Source organism: Crocodylus porosus, unplaced genomic scaffold, assembly GCF_001723895.1.
Source record: "Crocodylus porosus isolate Cpor-Errol unplaced genomic scaffold, CroPor_comp1, whole genome shotgun sequence".
Taxonomy (NCBI): domain Eukaryota; kingdom Metazoa; phylum Chordata; order Crocodylia; family Crocodylidae; genus Crocodylus; species Crocodylus porosus.
In genome coordinates, this window is record NW_017728948.1 from 18,543,849 (window position 1) to 18,564,293 (window position 20,445).

Here is a 20,445-nt window from a genome sequence, read left to right on the forward strand (position 1 = left end):
AGTGCCTTGGTCCGCTGGCTTTGCAAGGGCCGTTCAGCAGGCCAGCAGGGGCAGTAGTCCCCCCATCCCCCAGTTTTTGTAAGCTGAAGCATATTTCCATCTGATGCTGATTGGAAATCAGGGATTTGATCTTTCAACTGTTCAAACCATGGGGTAAAGAGTCTTGTAACTTCTCTCTGACCCAATGAATTTCAAAATCCTTTTAGCAAAAAATGGTATGGCTACACACAAGGGGTAAAGAATCTATTCACAAGTTGATACTGGATGTGAGGACTCCCACATTCTGGGTGAGTGAGGATACCATCACTATCACCTCCTCCAAACATGTTTTGAAAGAAATAGCAATCATTTTGAAAAGAAACAACTTAAGCACCTAACTTCAGGGGAAGAGTTCTGGGTTGTGCATCCAAGCTGACATTGATGCCTCTCTATAGCCTAGTTAGGTGCCTAAGCTCCCAAGAGTGCCAGGACTGAAGTGCTGTTTTCCATTACTTTCTCTAGTATTTCCTTTTCTGTACCTTCTGTACTTAACTAAATTTCTTTAGATGTTCGCCACAGTGAGACAGTATACATTAAGAATGAGGTTTCCACAAGGTTTAAAAATAAATTACTTTGATGTTATCCAGTTACACATATGCACATACCTACTACATGCCCAAACTGGTGAAAGACAGCTTGCAGGTATCAAAACAGCTCACAGACAGTGCTGTTGAGACTTCTCAAAAATAAAATTTGCACGTGAATAGAAAATAAAAATATCAGAAATCTTAAAGGGAATTTCTTCTGCAGAAATTTAGCAGCTCTAAAATGTGTCTAGCAAGAGAAATACCTTTTCAATCATAAAAAAAAAGTTTGTGCAAAATCATAAGTTAATGTTCTGTAGTTTTCCAGAAAGAAAATTAAAGTTAAATAATTCTTTAGACAGAGATGTTATTAAAATGTTTATTAGTTTCTTAAGTGCATTATTACATACTTTCTTGAAGAGGGTTGCCTTCTTGTTTTCTCCAACTAAATATGTATCAAGATTGAATTATGTTTTACTGTTTATAATTAAACTAACATCTTTCCAAGGTGGCAGGAACATATTAATTACAGAAGAATTTGTGTAACTTGCCTTAAACTTATTAAAGAGAATAAAAGAAAATTGTGAAAAAACATTCAGTAACATCCTTATGCTACTTCAGTCATCAATAAACATCTTTTGCCATGGAAGTTTCTTGCATGAGAAAAAAATAAGCATCTACAGAAGGTGGTTAAATGATATACTTCTTATTAAAAAAAAGCGTTGCCTGGGAAGTCAGCCATAATATAAATGAAATATGTATTTAATTTTAACAGTCCTGCTCATTTAAAATATGTCATGACAAACAAAAAGGTTTCATTACCCTAATGGTTTATACAGTTTGATACAGCTGAAGCTCATAAGTAAGGCTTTTAAAAATAATATTATATGTTTAAATGTTGGTTTTACCTTGAATGTATATGTTATTTTAACTTTAGTTAAGTCAGATGATAAGTTTTACTATTTCAAAAAAGGAGGTGGTTTAATAGTAGATCTTATCAGGAAACGCTGCTGTAGACTCCTGGATATGTGATGAGTTAAATATTCTGGATGAAAATGGCTTCTTGGGCCATATCTGTCATGCCAATCCCTGGCATACAAAGTTATAATCTTCCCCACCCACCCTACCTGCATTCTCTCTCTCAGGCCCTACAGATCGTGGACTCCTTGCTGCATAATGGACAAGTTTCAACAGGGCAGGTGGAATGGGTTTTCAGCCTTGCTTGGCCTCTACTCTGGTGGTTAGACCACTCCCCTGGAAGACTGGAGATGGAGGTTTTAAAACAGCGGGTTTAAAGGGGAGGGACTAATAAAAAAAACAGGTTTTCCACTTTCTGGGAAGGTGCCATAACCACTATGGTATTACACAAAAGAGCCGCTTATCACAACCTCCTTTTCCCCTCACATGTTTGACTGAAAATGGATATTAATGCTGAACTCAATGCTGCCAACATATGTTACACATGCTCAGACCACCCCCACTGAACTGGGCCTCTGGAACAGCACTTATCTTGTGAAATCCTGGGCTCAAGGCATCTAAATTTGAAATACTTTGGGATTTAAGGATTAAAAGTGCTATGGTAGCAGTAGGCAATATTATTATAGCCATGATTTAGCAAAGCAATTAAGCTTACTCTTAACATTAAGCAAATGCTTCAGTCCTGTTGACTCATGTGAGTAAAGTTAAATGATTTGCTGGAGAGAGTTGTCTTTAACATGTGTTTAAGTGCTTTGCTGAAGTAGAGTCCACACTGCTGTTCTTAATGATTTTGGTCAACTGTTTCAGTTCACCTGGTAGAGAGATTTTAGCCTGCAGCTATCTTTGTGTGTGTGTGTGTGTGTGTGCGTGCGTGCGCACGCACGCGCGCGCGCACGTGTTCTGCATCTGTCAAAGAATTATTGAAAAATCATTATCTTTCATAAAGATTTCTTATGTTTCTATTAACACTATGCTCCTTGCCTGTAGCCAGGAGAAAAACCTCAGGATTTTCTCATGAATAATGTCTAGTTTCAGGACACCGTGTTTCTTACTTTAATGGGTATATCCAGCCACCCTTAGTATTGTTGCAGTCTACTACAGATCTGCTCTTATTCACATTTGTATTTCCAGTTGAAGTTCTGTACAAAGAAGAGCTGCATCAGTGTCCTGGTGAAGGGTCTAATGTTTTGACGTAATAGATAAAGTTACTTGAATTAATTAAATTATATTTCTAGAGACAAAAATAATCATTACAATGTGGCATAGTTAACATTTTAATATGCAATTTTTCATGCAACTTAGCTTATAAAAACCATTTTAAAAGACGACCAACACTTCCATGATCCATCAGTTTCTGAAAATATTAGTGTTTGGTTTGTTCCATTGTTGATTAGGGTTGGAAGGGACCTGAGCAGATCATCAAGTCTGACCTCCTACCACGGGCAGGAAAGAATGCTGGGATTAAATGACTCCAGCTAAGTGATTATCTAGCCTCCTTTTGAAGGAGCAAGGTAGGAGCAAGCACTGCTTCCCTTGGAAGTTTGTTCCAAATCCAACGTGCCCTGGCTTGTGAAGTAGTGCCTCCTGATGTCTAGCCTGAACCCACTATCCATCAACTTGTGGCCATTATTCCTAGTTACTTTGGGGAGTGCTCAGGGGAACAGGGCCTCTCTTTCCCCGCTGGTGCCCCCGGTAAGTTTATAGACAGCCACAAGATCCCCGCTCAGCCTTCTCTTGTGGAGGCTGAACAGGTTCAGGTCCCGTAGCCTCTCCTCATAGGACCTGCCCTGCTGCCCCTTGATCATGCAAGTGGCCCTCTTCTGGACCCTCTCGATGCTGTTTCAAGTTTTGCCCATAGGCTATAATGGGGAAGCTCAAAACATCCTATAACTTTATCATTTATGGCCTGACTTGGATGAAACTTGCCAGAATGGTAGCCCCTTCTGAGGGCATGAAGTGTGCCAAGCTTCAAGGAGATAGGTGCAGGGGTTTGGGGGAAACTCTACCTCAAAAACGTGAAAGCAAAACTCATGTCACGTGTATGTGTTAAGCCACAGCGGGGTCAAACCTGCAAGCATGCTAGCCCCTGCTGGGGCCACAAAGCCTCCCATGTTTCAAAAAGATAGGTACAAGGGTTTTGGGGAAAGTGTACCTCAACTGTGGATAAGCAAAACTAGTGACATGGGTGACACTGGTGTATGTGTTAAGGCACAGCAGGGTGAAAGCTACAGGCATGCTCTCTCCTGCTGAGGCCACGAAACCTGCCAGCTGTCATGGAGATAGGTGGGGCCCTGCCACTGTAGCTGCTGATGGGCAAAACTGGAACACACAGCTCAGTAACTGACACGAAGGCAGAAAGCAGGGCAGGTCAAACAATGCTGCCTTTTATGCAGTTTTTCCATTCCTGCCCCAAAGCACTGGGATTGGAAGGGGCCTCAGGGAAGGATCACAGTCACTGGCCAGCTACACAGTCAATAATGAGAGCACTTCTCTGCCCCCCCCCCCCATACACACACACTTCCCCTTCCCTCTCCTTACTTTAGTTTCTGTTTCCCTGCAGGCAAGCCCAGCTTGAGCTTTGAAACTCGAAACATTTCAAAAATTTCAAAATGTTTTGACTTACCTTATTTCATTTTGAAGCTCTTTTGTAGCTCTCTGTTTCATTTTGATTTCGCTGTTTCAAGCTCGAAACAAGTCAAAACAGCATCAAAACGATACTGCCGGTGAAATTTTGCACAGCCCTAAAGCGCAGTGTGGGCGCTGGCCCACAGTTCCCCCATGTGTAACAAAAAGGCTACACTCAGAAGTGTAGAGAGAAGTTTCAGGGCCCAAGGCAAAGTGGGGGGAGAAGGAGGTGGTGGTGGGACCCAGAGGCCTTCAGGCCTGGGTTTGACCTTAGTGCTCAGCTCAGGCTTCATGCTTAGTTTGGATTGTGGTCGAGACATGAACCCAGTGATAGGAGCACATGGAAAAACACTGTCTCTGACTTAAAATGAATTGGGAAGTTGGCTAACTAAATTGAATAAATATGGTCTGGACAAAAGAGGAACAGTCGGAGCAAAACCTACCCCCACCTAAGGATGAAAAGATTACCTCAGAATAGAAAATCCCAATTAAAGGTAACCATATTTGGTAAACTGAAGCAAGATGATTAATATGCATTAGGAGGAAGACAAACTAATTTTATGTATTAAAAAATGCAAGCTATATGGTATATAAAGCGAGGTGAGAGAGCGTACCCCTTGGAAGACTCCTGAAGAAAGTCTGAAGGGATCCTGTCACCAATCCAAGATCCGGTCTTGACATCAGATGTGTGAAGTAGGGGCCCCAAACAAGACTTCATGGCCTGATCGAGCAATGAAGTTGCATTTGCAACATTATGGGATGGTGAGCATCACCTTTGACTAGCTACAAACCTAACATTTTTAACTGCTAATGCTACTTCAGTTCTAATTATAGCTGTATCTGTTAGGGTTCAATAAACTTACTTTTAGTTTAGGACAACCGTGTCTTAGTCTCCTTGCCTGGTGTAAGTTGCATTATAAAGTCATAGGGATGCAACAGCGAGGATTATGCTGACCACTGTAGAGCAGCGGTGGGTGCTGGAAGTGGTGGGAGAGTCTTACCTAACAGGGCTGTCTCCACTTGGGTAGTGAATGCTTCTGCTGTGGCTGCTCCTGCATGAGAAACAGGCAGTAGTGTGGGCTCCCCTCCTGGAGCCCCATTCTCTCCCGACTCCAGTCCCTTGGTGCAGAGCTGGGTCTCCAATAGGAAAGCCTCTGGTAGGGCATCATTTCAACTCCTGCCTCCTCTCCCAGATATATTGTTGAGTGCAGCATAGCCTCCCTGGGCTCCAATGGCTGAACAAAGACAGTGCACAGCTGCACTACCATGGCAGATAACTGGGAGGAGGGGACCATACTAGCACTCCCTTTCATTCACTGCCCTGGGCTAGTGCCCCACTTGCCCCATCCTAGCTGCACAACTGCCTACACCATAGATTCCCTCTCTCATCCATATTTATATCTCCAGTGCTACTATGTTGTTTCTGTGTTCTAGAAAATGTGCCATATATATTACTTATGGTGGGTGTATGTATGCTAGTGTCTTTCTAAGTGATCTACTTTTACAATACATTGAAGACTTCATGCATGCAGTCTGACTTTTTAAGTCATTATGGATTGTTTTATAATTTGATTTAGAAACTGTGATGTAACAAAACATTGCAACAAGTATATGACTTAGCACATTCATTTGAATAATGGATTATATGGTTAAAATACCGATTTTGCTATAATATCATTACATTGTGAAATACTACTCCCTGTCAACATTAAAACTATTCGATTTATGGTTATTATTAATGTTATTCAATTTATGGGTTTTGTTTGAGCTGGCAGGACTTTGATTTGCCATTACACTGCTGCAAATTTAACTGTGATTTTAATCTATGAAATTTTATTTTCTGCTGACAAAACTTATCTTTATTCCCAGTTAAAGATAAATAAAGCAAACAGTAAGTTCTGAAGTCACTTTTTAAATCTGCCTTATGTAGGTTTTATCAGTCTTCTTCTCGTTAATCACATCTTGTTACTTGTGTAACTGGAATACAAATTATCGTTTTATGATGGCCTTAAAATGTTATTGCTGATTTTGGCCTAAATTTAATATTGTTTTGAATATCAGTCTACAGTAAACATAGGATGCATCTGCAAAATTACATTTTTTTATCTATACAACAGCACAGATATGAGTAGATTGGTAAATAGGAGTCTAATAGTTAACTAATAGGTTACCAAAAACTGGAAAAAAAAATCGTTGATCCAAATACCTGAGTCCTAGGGGTTTTGCCATTGACTTGGACACGCAAGTCATACCCATATGTCTTATGAAAGTGCTGTAACCATCGAGCTGGAGAATAGATTATGTGGCGATAACCTCTTCCTCCTTCCACCTCATTTTCAATCCCAAAAGAAGCGAGGACATTGTGCAGTCAATACTGAGCTAAAAGAACAGCCAAGAAGGAGCCTGATTCTGCACTGAAGGCACATAGCAAAAAAGGAGGTAAGGCCTGGACCTTGTCCCTAGTCTCTCGACCTCTTATGCATTTTCCATTGCGAAACAAATGAGTTAAAAATTAGAAATAATCCTGATAACAAGGATCATAATTGTGGCCACATCCTGCACAAGGAAAATAAAATGAAGGCAACTCCTTATGCCCTTTTCCAAGTTGGTTCAAGAGCCAGGGGTTATTTAGAGTACTAGGATTTTGCCCGTGGTCTTAATTGTTTACCTCTAGTAATTTTTGTTTATTTTTAATTTTTCTCTGCTGTAAAATTGAAAGAGAAACTGTAAATATAACATGTGTTCTTCGCTTTCTTAATGCTATGAATTACACCTGGATACTGTGCCTTCATTGAGGAGGTTAATTGCTAATACATTAATAACATTCTTTAGGAGTGCCTCCCACACCTTCAGCTATTACAACTGTCTGTTAACTCACGGGCATTGTACAAAAAAGTTTTTTTGACTACATGGCAAAGAAGAGCCCCTTTGAAATGAACATGGAGACTAGGAAATGAATTATTTAAAGAGGATGCTACAAAAACATAGGTCAATAATGTTCATTATGTGGTTGGAAGGTAATTGAAAAGAAATTATGTAGGCTCTGACTTAAAAGGATAAGGAGCCAAACTAACATGTACTATAATTCACATAAAAGGCAAACAATCCTCCTGTGTGGTGTTTCAGCTAACAATACAGTCTCCCTGGGAGACCATTCACACTTGAAAGGGGTTCTGACTTGGTAGAAAAAGAGATAAGCCAAGTCTGAAACTTGTACTTTAATCAGAAAGAAGGCTGTTTCCTAACTTTCACTTTTTTCCATTGTTCCTAAATTTTAAGTTTGTTGCATGAGCCTCGAATTCAGCAAAGTACTTAAAAGCATGCTTAATTATGCTTAATTCTGTTAGTATATCAGAAAGCTCATAAGCATACCTGTAACTACCACTAAACTAGCACTGAAGAGCTTTCCTGAACTGGAGCTTAAGAAAGCTTGTCATCGCTTACAATTGATTGGGGTTATTATGGTATTGCCTACAGGCTCCACGAAAACAGTTTCACCTTGGCCTGACAGCACATACATGGAGTAATAGATGTCTGTGCCCCAAATGCTTATAATCTAACTGAACAAGACGGACCAAAGACAAATATCGTAACTCCTATATTACAAGTGAGCTTAAGACCCTGTTTCAGCAGAGCACATAAACATGCCCAGGGCTGGCCCTACATAGCACTCCATTTAGGCACATACTTCAGTATTTTGCTGAACTGAGGACAAACTAGCTTGCCCAAGAGGCTCTTCAAGATGGCCCTGATTAAACTGAGCATTGAACTTGGATCTTCAGAAACCAACCCAGACTCAAAACTATCCTTCCTCCACCAGTATAATGCTAAATCTGTTAATGTTAAAGAAAAAATGAAAAGGTGATACACTTTGTAACTGTCCTGAACTTTGTCATTGATATGCTTCTTTTGTTTGCTCACTAAATCACTCACAAAGATTTCTTAAATGTTATCTAATCTGAAATAGCTTTTTCATGTCACTTGGAAAAATAATTTCTTTCTTCCACCTTCAAATGAAACTGGCCTTTTTTTCCTCTCAGCAGAATCAGAGAAACATGAATGTGACATCTCTTTCTAGTGTTTAAAGGAAGGAGATAACTATATCATTACAAGAGGACCCTTATACCATTATGGCCAAAGGACAATTAAACAGTGAGTATTTTGCATCATCATTTCTAACTTCTAATTGGAAATGTTCTAAACTGAGTCACTGGCTTGCTAAACTAAGAAAACTTGAATATATGCAATCTTATTTAAATCAGCTAGTTTCAGCATACCCACTTTGTTCGAAAAGACTGATAGGGTTGTTCACAGATTTTAGAGTAAAAAGATATTTTTAATTTAATTTACGGGTTTGTTTAAACTAGGAAGTACTGCAATATCAGCAAGACAGGTGTCAACTCTCCTTCATTTTTTGTATTTGATTCAAGAATTCATTGTGGATGAGTTTTGAACTCTTGGGGTACCATAATATGTGGACAACAATTTATGAAACATAATAGGATTTGATTCTGCTTTCTTCCCAGCTGAAAACTCAACAATTTTAGCTCAGATGAGCACTACACACAGGGAAGGTTATATTTATTTTATCCTACACCTGATCGAATTTAGAAGGCATTTTGAAACCTCCCCACAAAGGTGCTTCTTTGCAGTACAGTATTTCCAGGCGAAATATAAAGTTGCATTTTCTTCTTCCTGTTTGTCCTTTCAGGGAAGGACTCAAAGAAGGAAGTGGATTTTCTGGCCTGCTTGTTGTGCTGCTTGCACTACAGTTGGGTCAGGCCTACTGTGATAGCCCTGGCAAAACCCGGGGAATCTATTTTAAAATAGTATCTTTATAAAGGAGTGAGGCTGCCGGAGAGAAAATACACAGCTAATACTAAGCAGTTAGGGCAGCGTTCTGACTTCAAGATGGTTGCTTTTGAAAACACTTTTTATAGTTCACAGTTGACATTAATGGTTTATAAGCCTTTTCTCAGCTTCTGAGAGCAATGGAGTATTTTTAGCTTGGAAATAGATTCCGCTTGCTTGCTTGTTTTAAATGGCATGCTACCAACTTACCCCCCATTATGGCATGCTACTTTTGATCTAAATTCCCCATAAATTAGTTTTCTTTCAGGTTTTTCTTCCTACACATTTCAGAAGTACAGTACAAGCATATTTTAGCAATTCAATTTGATTAGGGTCAGTGGATGAATGCTGTACTTTCCAAGCATTCTCACTGATCTCAATGGGACTACTGCTAATACTGGGCACTATTCAATCTAAGAAAGCCTATCACAATCTGGCCACTATCGCTTTTTAAACTATTATTATTATATTTTTTTAAAATACTGTACAGGTTCTTGTGAGTTGTAGGCACAGGGAAATCAAGTTCTGAATTTTCAAATAGAATTTGGGAAAATTTTACTTCAAAAGGTGCCTATACACAAGCGCAGAGGCTGCTTTGACGCGCTGTACTTACAGCACATTGAAACAGACTCAGTTAATCAAGTCTGCTGGAGTGTGGTAATTACCGTGCTTCATCTAGGCTCCATGTCTCATGTACCAGAATCCCCATGCTTCAAAATGGCAGTGGGGGTGTTTTATCTACACCTTGCCAAATGAGCTTTAGATAAAGTACCCACACCACCATTTTGAAGCGCAGGGATGCTGATACATGAGACTTTCCAGGGACTTTCATTAGAGCAGCTCTTGGAGCCACTCTAATTACAGCCTCACCCCCTGCCCCCCTGCCATCCCTAGAGCATGTGTATAGATACCCAATGGTTCCTTATTAAAAGATTTTTCCTAAGCCACTCATCCTGCTACCTTTTTGCAGAATTTTTCAAAGGCAGAATTCTTCTTTCCATATTTCACATTTCTGAGAGTTATTTTACAAATTAATACTGATATCAAATGAAGGGTTTATTTTCCCCATTAATCACTGAAAGCTACATTGCAAGACTTAATGTACTAAGCTTAATATGCTGAAATAATGTATAAAGAAAAAAAGCCTTTTCCGAAAGGGCGTTTTCAGTTGCAATAATGAATGTGTTAAGACATGGATGAAAATGTATTCCTGCAGGTACTTTAGAACCTAATAAATAATGAATTTGATGATTAATTTCATGGGCATAAGGACAGCACATTACTATGAAAAAACTGCATGGAACCTAGCCTTTGAACAAATGCATGCTAATTATTTAATATATAAAATGCTTGAATATAGGCATTTGTATGAAGAAGGAATAAAAAAAAATACAGAAAGTGAGGTTGAATTAACATTATATTTTCAAATTAAACAGATTTAAATATTGCCATTAGCAAACAAGGCAGAAGGGCTTTGATGGACTAGTAACATAAGAAGGTGAGGGAATAATATTATGACTTAATTACGCTTAAGCAACCACAGAGGTTTATGCTGATCTAGAGAACTGAAATAAGACCACCACCAAGGCCTGTCTCTATTCCGTGAAAGGTCTCCTCTTTCATCTCTTTGCCCCGGCTGTGCATGTTGGGCATGAGGATCAAAATGTTCAAGGGGGTCATATTGATCACGCATGGCTTCCATGGGCCTACGGAGAAATGTATTTGGCCAGATTTCTGAAGGTCGTAGGACAAAATCTACCCGCCCTGCCCTTTTCATCTTGACAGGCAGAGTGACCTTTTTTATCACCTTGCTGTATCCAACAGCATGGGCACTGATTATGTATGTTCCTGGAAGAAGGAGTCTCCAATAGTCACCGTCATCAGCTAAAAAAAAGAAAAGAAAAACAAACTGGATAACTTAATTCTTTCTCAAGCTGCATTCATATTTTCCAAATGTTAATGTACACACATATACATGTATGTGTTAGCAGTAATCATATAAAGACAGATATATAGAAACTCAGAAGATCTCAGCACCCAGCAGGAGCCTGACTTTTGAAATGAGTTCAGTATATCAGATGTTTCATTCTTTTAAAGAAAAGGATATAGCTGTGAATGTCTGACCTTTACATAATAGAAATAACTTGGTTTGCTGAATTTTGAACACATGGTTTTGCAATTACATGAATGCATCCTATTTGTGATGGATATCTATATGCCTATATTTTTAATTGAAATGAAAAGCAATTTCAGGCACATCAAATTCTGGTCTACCCTAAAATGAGATTTAATATCACTATTTCCTTCATCTACCAATATAGTTTTTATGTTGCTGTTAAATCTTTAAGGGTTTAATCCAAAGGGTTTAATTATGTCAGTGTTATGTTAAAGTCAATGTTATGCATCAGTCTTCTATCAGCCCCTCAAATTTGCATCATCTCCAATTTTGTATCTCCTCAAATTCTAGGTCTTTATTTTTCCCCCAGATGATTTGGTGTAGTGTCTAGTATGGTATATAATACTCTGGTTTCATGGACTGTTTCACTGACAATCACCAGCTCCAGAGCAAGATCTTAATACACATGTATGATATTTTTCACTTCTGGGGTTTTATCGCATTCCTATTAAAACTGATAGCCAAATTCTCATTGACTGCAGTGAAGGCAAGATTGAGCTTTAAATGCTCAGAACTTTACAACTCCTGAAAATTACTAACCGGATTATAATGTACTCTTTTACATCTGATCTCTATATAGTGTATCCTAGGTATATTTGGAAAGTACTTTTTATGTATGCATGGGGAAAAATTGTTACAAATTCTACAGCACGGGCAGATCCAAAGAGATGCAGCGGTGCTGTACCCTTTGATTCCTGTTTCATCTACTCTTAAAAGCAACTATCTAGGAGGAACAGTGGTATTTCTATTCCATCAGCACTGACGAAATCAGCACTGACATTAAAATCTGTATGCTTTCTACTAATTTCAGTCCACAAGTATTAAGGTCCTTCTCGCCTTTTTAATGATCTTGCAACTTTGCTGTAATTTTGCCATTTTTGGTAATGTTTCTGTCCTGTTTCACAGCCCTGCATTCTGTTTTTATCTCTAGCTAAAAACCTTAACTCAGGTGGGATAATGTTAACTCAGATGTAGAAATGATTAATAGTAAAGTACTGGAGGCACTGTCAAGATGCTCGAAAAGACTAGATTTTTTTTTATGTATCTGAATAAGAGATGTTCATTTAACTATACGAGACTAATGAAACAATATGTTTTGACTATATTGACTACTTTATTGAAATCTAGCAATTCCATTAAAGTTATATTTAGTTTTACTTTGAACTAAATAGTAGAGTGCTAGGATCCTAACATATTAGTAAACCCTCTAGTTTAACTAGAAAGAAATAGTAGTTTGTACTTTAATGTAATGTAATTACACACAGCACTATCTGCACCCTTCTTTTCAAACTTCCGAATCCAAATCAAATAGGGCCCATGTCGCACAGCTCTATATATATCCAACAGTAACAGTAACACAAGGAGTAATAGTTGCATTTTAAATGTCCTACATGGGGTTTATAATGGGACTCTATAAGCTTTGGGAAGATGTTATTCAGCTCTCAACCCAGCATAGGTTCCATGAGCAGTTGATAATTGTTCACCAAGCCTTGAGAAACTCAGAGACCATCAGATGCATGATAGAAAGTGATTGTATCAGACATGATATGCTGATACTTTTGCAAGATAGACCCTGACTGAAATGGGAATTTCAGGAATATCTGAAGTGCAGTAAGTAGTACCTTGCAGATGGGGGTATGTTCAAACACCAGATTGTACTGGGCTGCCCATAAAGGAAAGTCTTCCACTTAGAAGAACAGGTTTTTTTTTCCTTTTGAATCATTTCCTGCTCTCTGCTAGGATGTCCTAGATGTGTCATGACTACGTTTATTTCATGGTACTCATCCAACCAGCATCCACGATGTCAATGGCAGTGGTAATGATACCTGGAGCTTGTCCTTGGTTTGTGATAAAAGGTTAAATGGATTTGTGGGTTGACTGGGTGTAGTATAGTTCAGTGCACCATATCTGCTATCTACAAAGTACTTTGGGGCAGTTTATGGAGTTTTTACCCCTAGATTGTCCACACATTAACACCTTTAGGTGTTTTAAGCACTCATTATGCAGCTCAAAGTTATGCCACTCCAGGGCAGGATTATCTCTGATCCACACTATGCAGCTCCTTTTCCATTAACATGTGGCTGCTCCCCACAGATGTGCCACCCAAGTTCAAATCCTCCACTATCCCAGGAACACTCACACCCCAGCCTATAGAGCAGGGATAGATGCCTTTCCTGGCTCACCAGCCCTCTAGTGGCAACTCACAGCTACATCTCTTAGTCCTGCCCTGCTCACCAGGCCTCTAGTGACAAGCAGCTGTGCAAGGAACAGTCAGAAAAAGTTTCTAGACCAAGGGTGTGATTGCTCCACGCTCCAAGCCAACGCTAACGCCGATCTACATTTGTGCAACTCACAGCATAAGGTGCAACAAGGCCCTAATACTGTTTTACTCATTTGATGTTCAGCTGAGTACACCAACCGGAGCTTCAGCTGTGAGGGCCTCAGGTAAATATCACAAGCAGCATCATGTATGTAGATTATGTACATGCAAGCATATGACAGCTGAAGTGAGGAGAGTTTGCATCATCATGGCTGGATATGCAAGTATCACATTTAGTGTGGTCTGATTCAAGGCGGAATCTCTCCTGTGACAAATAAATGTTCCTACCAAGTCTGTTTCTACCTCCTATTAATTCCATTGTCTATTGAAATTGAGGATGATAGCTGTATGTCACAGTAGGTGGAAAAGAAGAGCGATATTTAGTCATGTACAGACGCTAAAGCACCATCCAGGCCTGTTCTGTCACTTCAGTCTCACCAGTTGTGTGGAAAGCACAAGAGGGTTCTCCTGCCCTCAGTGGAGACAACGGACTGAGTATCACTGAGATCAGTGGGATGCTGTGCCCCAGCTGGGCCAAAATGGTCAAGGAGGTATGTTGCATTGATACTGGCCAGGTTGCAGATGGTCTCATCCACTCCTAGTTTTGTAATCCTCCATAGTATCTGCTTCTGGAGTACCTGGCAAAGTATTGTTTCAGACAGTCAGGAAAGTGAGCTTTATGCATCCAAAGAAAAGTAGCCCAGTGAACGAAAGGAGAAAACATCCTCCAGGAAAGAAAGCATTTCTAGTGATATCAGTGCCATTGCTGAGAGGAAAGAAGGAGGTGACTTCTCAAAGGCAAATCTCCTTTCAGTGCCAAGGGGGTTTGTAAGCACTGAGGCCAGTACTTGGATTTCTGTTGATGTGGTGTTTGTGCCAGCTGATAATCTTTTATCTTCTTAGCTGTCATTTCTTTGCTACCATCTTTCAAACTCAATGACACTGATGGTTCATCCTTTCCCCTGCTCTGAGGCAGATAATGAGTCTCAGAGCCGTAAGGGACACTTAGCATTTGATGTGATGAGTTCAGGGTGCCTCTGTCTGGGAGTTGAGGCTGAGACTGTTGGTATAAATTCTCATGCTGTCAAGTAGGAACCTCTTATTACTTGGAGACTTTGGGATAAGCTTCTTTGGCCTCTCCGAAACTGGACTTAGCTGTGCAATTCTAGAAGATGAACTACTCAGTTCCAACCTGCCTGACCTCTCCTCCTTGTAATTAGAGAGCCTTTTTTGGATTGCTTCAGGAGATGCAGCTTGAGTCTTATGTGTCTAAATTTATGGGAAGATTTCATAGATTTCATAGACATTAGGGCTGGAAGGGACCGTGAAGATCATCAAGGGGCAGGAAGTCAGATAGGGTCAAAGGATCCTTCCTGAATTGTGGAGCCCAGAACTGGATGCAGTACTCCAGCTGCAGCCTCACTAAAGCCGAGTATAGTGCGAGGATGACATCCTGAGATTTACTATGGATGCAAGCCAGAGTTTTATTTGCTTTACCAGCTGCAACATCACATTGATGGCTCATGTTCATCCTGTGGTCATCCTGTGGTCAATCATGACCCCAAAGTCTCTTTCAGCCATGGTGCTAGCGAGCGTAGCATTGCTGAGCCTATAAGTGTGCTCCAGGGGGGTTTCCCCCTGAGGTGGAGTACCCTGCACCTTTTTGGTATTGAACATCATCAGGTTTATATCCACCCACTTTCTGAGCTTATCCAAGTCAGCCTGGATCACTAGCCTATCCTCAGGTGTGGACGCTATGCCCCAAAGTTTAGTGTCATCAGTGAACTTAGCCAGCTCGCTTCTGACACCAATGTCCACATCGTTGATAAAGATGTTAAAGAGAACTGGTCCAAGGAAAGAGACTCGGCAGACAACACTGGTCATGGAGAACCATAATGATTTGCTACCATCAACTACTACTTTCTGCGTCTGACCTCAGAGCCAATTTCCCAGCCATCGGACTGTGGTGTAGCCGAGGCCACAGTTGGCCAATTTTTCCATGAGGAGATCATGGACACCAGATCAAGGACTTTTTTAAAGTCCATATATATGATGTCAATCTCTTCTCCCTTGTCCAGTCATAGAAGGAGATGAGATTGGTCAGGCAAGACCTACCCGTGACAAACCTGTGCTGGCTGTCCCTCAGGATGTTGCCATCAGCCAGCTTATCAAGAAGGGTCTCTTTGATAATTTTCTCCAGAATCTTACCGAGGATTGAGGTCAAGCTGATTGACCTGTAATTCCTGGGGTCTACTTTCTGCCCTTTTCTGAAGACGGGTGCCACATTGGCGTTCTTCCAGTCTTCAGGTACTTCACTTGAGCACCATGAATTTTCAAATATTTTTGCCAATGGTTGGGCTATGATACCTGCCAGCTCCTTGAGTACTCCAGGGTGTAATCTGTTAGGACCACCTGACTTGAAGGTGTCCAGCCTCTCAAGGTGATTCTTTAAAAAGTCTACACCGATGCTGGGTATAAATACGCCCTCACCTTACCGTCGCGCATCATGCAAGGTAGGGCAGTCCCTTTGGGCTGATGAAAGACCAATGTGAAGTACCCATTAAGCAGGTTGGCTTTTTCCTGGGAGTTGATTATAAGTTGTCCCATTTGGTTCAGCAGGGGTCCAATGTTACCCTTGCTTTTTTTCAACTCCCTACATATGTAAAAAGGACTTTTTGTTATCCTTGATATGTGAAGCCAGATGGAGCTTGGCTCCAGCCATGGCTTTCCTGATCCACTCTCTGCAGGTCTGGACCAGTGCTGAGTACTCCTCCTTGGTGGTGATTCCAGCTTTCCATCCTTTAAAAGTCTCTCTTTTGAGGCATAGGAGGTCCTCAAGTTCCCTGCTGAGCCAAGGGGGTTACTGAACACTTCTGCTACCCTTCCTCCAAGATAAGATGGCCATCCCTTGTGCTGGCAGGATCAGTCCCTTGAGGAGCAACCACTCCTCTTGGACTCCTCTTCCTATCAAGTCATGGTCCCTTAGGGCCTTGACAAGAAGCCTCCTAAGCTTGTCAAAGTCAGCTTTCATGAAGTTGAGGACTTCTATATTGCTGACTGACTTACCAGCTTTGCAATGGATAGTAAAGGTGATTATCTCGTGGTCACTACCACCCAGCTTTCCATCATTTCTTAGGTCACTGACTATGTCATCCCCTTTGGCCAGTACTAGGTCCAGCAACGCTTTACCTCTTGTTGGCCCATAGACTTCTTGAGTCAGATACAGCTCATCCACACAAGTGAGGAAGCTTTGCGACTGATCAGATTTCACCGAGTGCTCTTCCCATGAGATGTCTGGGTAGTCTCCCATGACAACCATGCACCAAGAGCATGCAGCCTCAACCAGTTCCCTGGTGAAGTGGACCACTTAATGATATGACATTCCCAGATGTGGAAGAGGCATCCACTATGTCTGCCTATAAAGGGCATCAGGCCCCAGTAGGAGGGTCAGAGTTAGAGTCCCCCATCTGTAATTGTTGTGTGCCTTTGCCTTGCTTTATAGGGAACATAGAAGAGGGAGTCCAAGGGAGTTCTCCCTTCTAGTCTCTTCTTTCTTCCTTGGAACACTGGAAACACTCAGAAACCAAATGGGGGGGACAGGGGGGAGAGTATCAAATGCCTTCACAAAATAGCTGTTAAGCTCTAACAAATGCTAAGATGAGTCAGCTGCAACTGTGGTTCTGCCTCACTACCACTGGTGGTATAAGGAAACTGAGGGAAGTGTGCAGTCACTCTGCTGGTCCTTGAGAGCATGAGGAGGCTTAGCATGCCCGGGCTGCCCCAACACATAGCTAAGCAAAAACTTCCAAGTTGTATATATGAGGCACATGTATACTAACTGTGTCCACACTGACACAAACCCAAAGGGGAACTAAAATGAGAGTGAGGCTTGTTGTTCCATGTGAATACACTGCCATATTGGTTAGCAAGACATTTGATAGGAGGTTTCTACAAAGAATTCTTGCACTTACGAATGAGGCTATGATTCCAGTATGGTAATTTTTAGCAAATTGCATGATAGAGTTGTGAGGAAATAGCAACATTTGTGGAAAAGTTACTAAGCAGTCTTGCTGCATGCTTATAGCAGCTAAACCATAACCTTACCAAGTACATTTCCCTATGAGGGAGTACTGTAACACAGGAGTTATAGTTTGAAGAGCTAATGCCTCATTCTTTTCTATTTGGCAGGATCCCCAGCTGAACTACATTTCCCTAAATCCTATATGTTCTCTCTTCTGACTGAGGAGGAAGGCATGCCATGAGGCTCAGTTTCCTCTGAATTATACTATGACAAAATTGTGGACTTACTTGTGAGCTTGTTGGTTTTTGTATCCCACCCCATCTGTGTACATATATGCATATATACATTTTACTTATTATTTCCCATGTAATTTTAGAATTATGCTCATGCAGCCAAATCCTGAAATCATCACTGAATGTTCTGCCTAAGTGAGAATTGCATATACATTCAGCTACATAGTGCAGACCATCACCATCATACGAGAAACAGACAACCATCAACAAATTACCTGTGGTAACATCATGCCTGATGCCTCGCACTGAAATCCGGGCATTTTTTATTGGATTACCAAGTTTGTCAGATACAATTCCCTTTATCCCACGGTGGACCTACAAGAAAAAAAAGCAAGGAGTTAAATCACATGATAATTCTTTGCATCCAAGCCTCTTCCTGCAAGAAAATCCCTAGGCAGAGATGAAAAGAAAACAGTCTCCATGAACTGGTAATTTGGCTGCCTAAAGAAGTGATTTATGGGTCCACATACAATCTCTTTGGATCAGATTCCTCATTCTTGAATATTCAGACCAAGGGAGGGCTTGAATATTTACGTCATGGTGTGCCCTGAAATTCCTTCATGATTGTCGGGTTTATTTTGCTTCCATAAAGACAATACTCTTGTGGGTTCTGACCCCCATCATTTGGTACTTATTTCAATGAGGTCAGTGCTATGAAGATGAGTGTAACTTCTGCCTGTTAAACCAAATAGATTTGTGCACACACCAAATAATCTGGTATATATCAGAATGGGAAAAGTTTTAATTGGTTATGGCAGACGTAATCCTTATCAGGAGTAATTCAGTCAGCCTTATCTAGAGAGTAGTTTTGCTTACTGTTCTGCATTCACTCAAAAAGCTTTTCCAACATAGACTTCTACAGTATCTCACACTATAAAAATCTTTACATCTCAAAGGCTTCAAGGGCAATATATATGGATTTAATCCAGCTCCATTTCGATTCACTCAAACTCATTTTCATCAGACAGCTATAAAATAAAAGGAGTTTGGTGGTCTGTATTGTAGTCTTTACTGAATGATGATATTTACCACAAGAAACAAGAGGTTGCTTAAAAAGTCTATAAAAAAACCTCCTAACAACTTTAAATTGCTGTGTAGTCTATCAGAATAAGGCATGACAGAAAGCTGATCTGCTAATGGCTAAAAGAAAGAGTCCTGCCTTAAGTTTCTGTAATCACTTACCTGTTGTCAGCAAGGTATTTGTAACTGCTGAATGAACCTATACCCGTATGTTTCAGTGAGTTATCCAAAAGTTCATGGAGCAGATGCTTATCTGAACTGTTTTTCTTTAGAAATTAAACTAAGCTATCATAAGAACAGAGGCATGATCATATTTTACCTATTTGATATCTAATAATTAAATTATATGTCACTATATGCAACTAAATGGCACATACGTAACCATGTAACTGTAGTTATTGAAACTTACTCATTTTTGGATTGTGAGAAAATGGAATCATCTTCTACCTATACTGGCCTAAACAAAAAGGAGGAAGCTGTGGGGCAACAGCCTTGTGGTTAGGTCATTCATCCAAAAAACCCAAGTTCTAGCCACACATTCAAAACACACTTCCTGAGAAGGGGTAAACCTGCAATTCCTGCTTTACAGCAAAGTGCTTTAATCACCAGAGCAAACTTAGGTGTTACTTAGTCCCTTCTCCAGCTGAAATCGACTCACTGCACCTTTAATTCACTATTAATTGGATAAAATGAATGGAGAACAGTGGGAAAGTCATTGCTCCTTTGGCTAGGGACAGACATTGCACATAAACTGGTTTAAATGATCAGAAACTGGTTTAAACCTGTAACAGAACAGACATTCAGTGCTCATAAACCAGTTTCAAAATAGCAAAACTGGTCTGAGATAAACCTGTTTGAATGTAGTATCAGACTTAACTGATTTGGCTCAAACCAGTTTATGCAATGTCTGTCCCAGACCCCTTCCTGGTTTAACTTAAACCTATGTCTCCAAGCATCTGACAAGGCATGGTCTCCGGGCTGGGCTCTCTGCCCCAGTCCAGCAGGGCTGGCCCTGCTCTTCTGCTCCCCAGCAGGGACAGGGTCTGGCCAACGAAGCATTTAATTCCCCCTCCCTGTCTTACTGGCAGAGACCTGAGCTGGCTCTGCCTCGCACTCCCCCCTCGCTGCTGCAGCAGCAGGCCACCATGGCCCCTAAGGCAGAGGGAGCAGGGAGGGGGGTTATTCTCCCTGCTACCCCACTGCTCCTGGAGGACAGCAGCCAAGTCTGACCTCCCAAACCCCTCTGGCCAGTTCAGCCTGGACTGGCCACACCCCACCAACACAGCTTCCCTGCAGCTGAGGGTGCGCTCTAGCGCCCCTCGGCACCTGGCCTGAGTAATTGCAGACATGTGCCTTGCATTTTCTCAGTCCAGAGGAAACATATGTGCTGTTACCAATTGGTTCAACCTAGGCACGTTAGACTAACCTGCAAAGGTTGAATCAATTCAGGCTCTGGCTTTTTGAATGTCCCAAGGACTGAGCTATAGGAGGTACCTCCTCCTCCTCCTCCAGTGTCTGACACCAGCCAGTCATAGATTTTCTCCAGTTACAATTTCAGGATTTACCTGGCCTTGTGCACATACTTGAAAGAACACATG

The 20,445-nt window shown here is 40.9% G+C and overlaps 1 protein-coding gene across 1 annotated transcript in view; it reads right to left on the reverse strand.

The window, feature by feature from the left end:
- Positions 1–10,327: 10,327 nt before the first annotated feature.
- CPZ (carboxypeptidase Z) overlaps positions 10,328–20,445 on the reverse strand; it is a 61,149-nt gene continuing 51,031 nt past the window's right edge. The window contains exons 10-11 of the mRNA XM_019553255.1: positions 18,043–18,142; positions 10,328–10,901 (exon numbers count right to left, since the gene is read on the reverse strand). Of these exons, the coding sequence (XP_019408800.1) occupies positions 10,537–10,901; positions 18,043–18,142 (465 nt within the window). The 3' untranslated portion in view covers positions 10,328–10,536. The remainder of the gene's footprint in view (positions 10,902–18,042; positions 18,143–20,445) is intronic.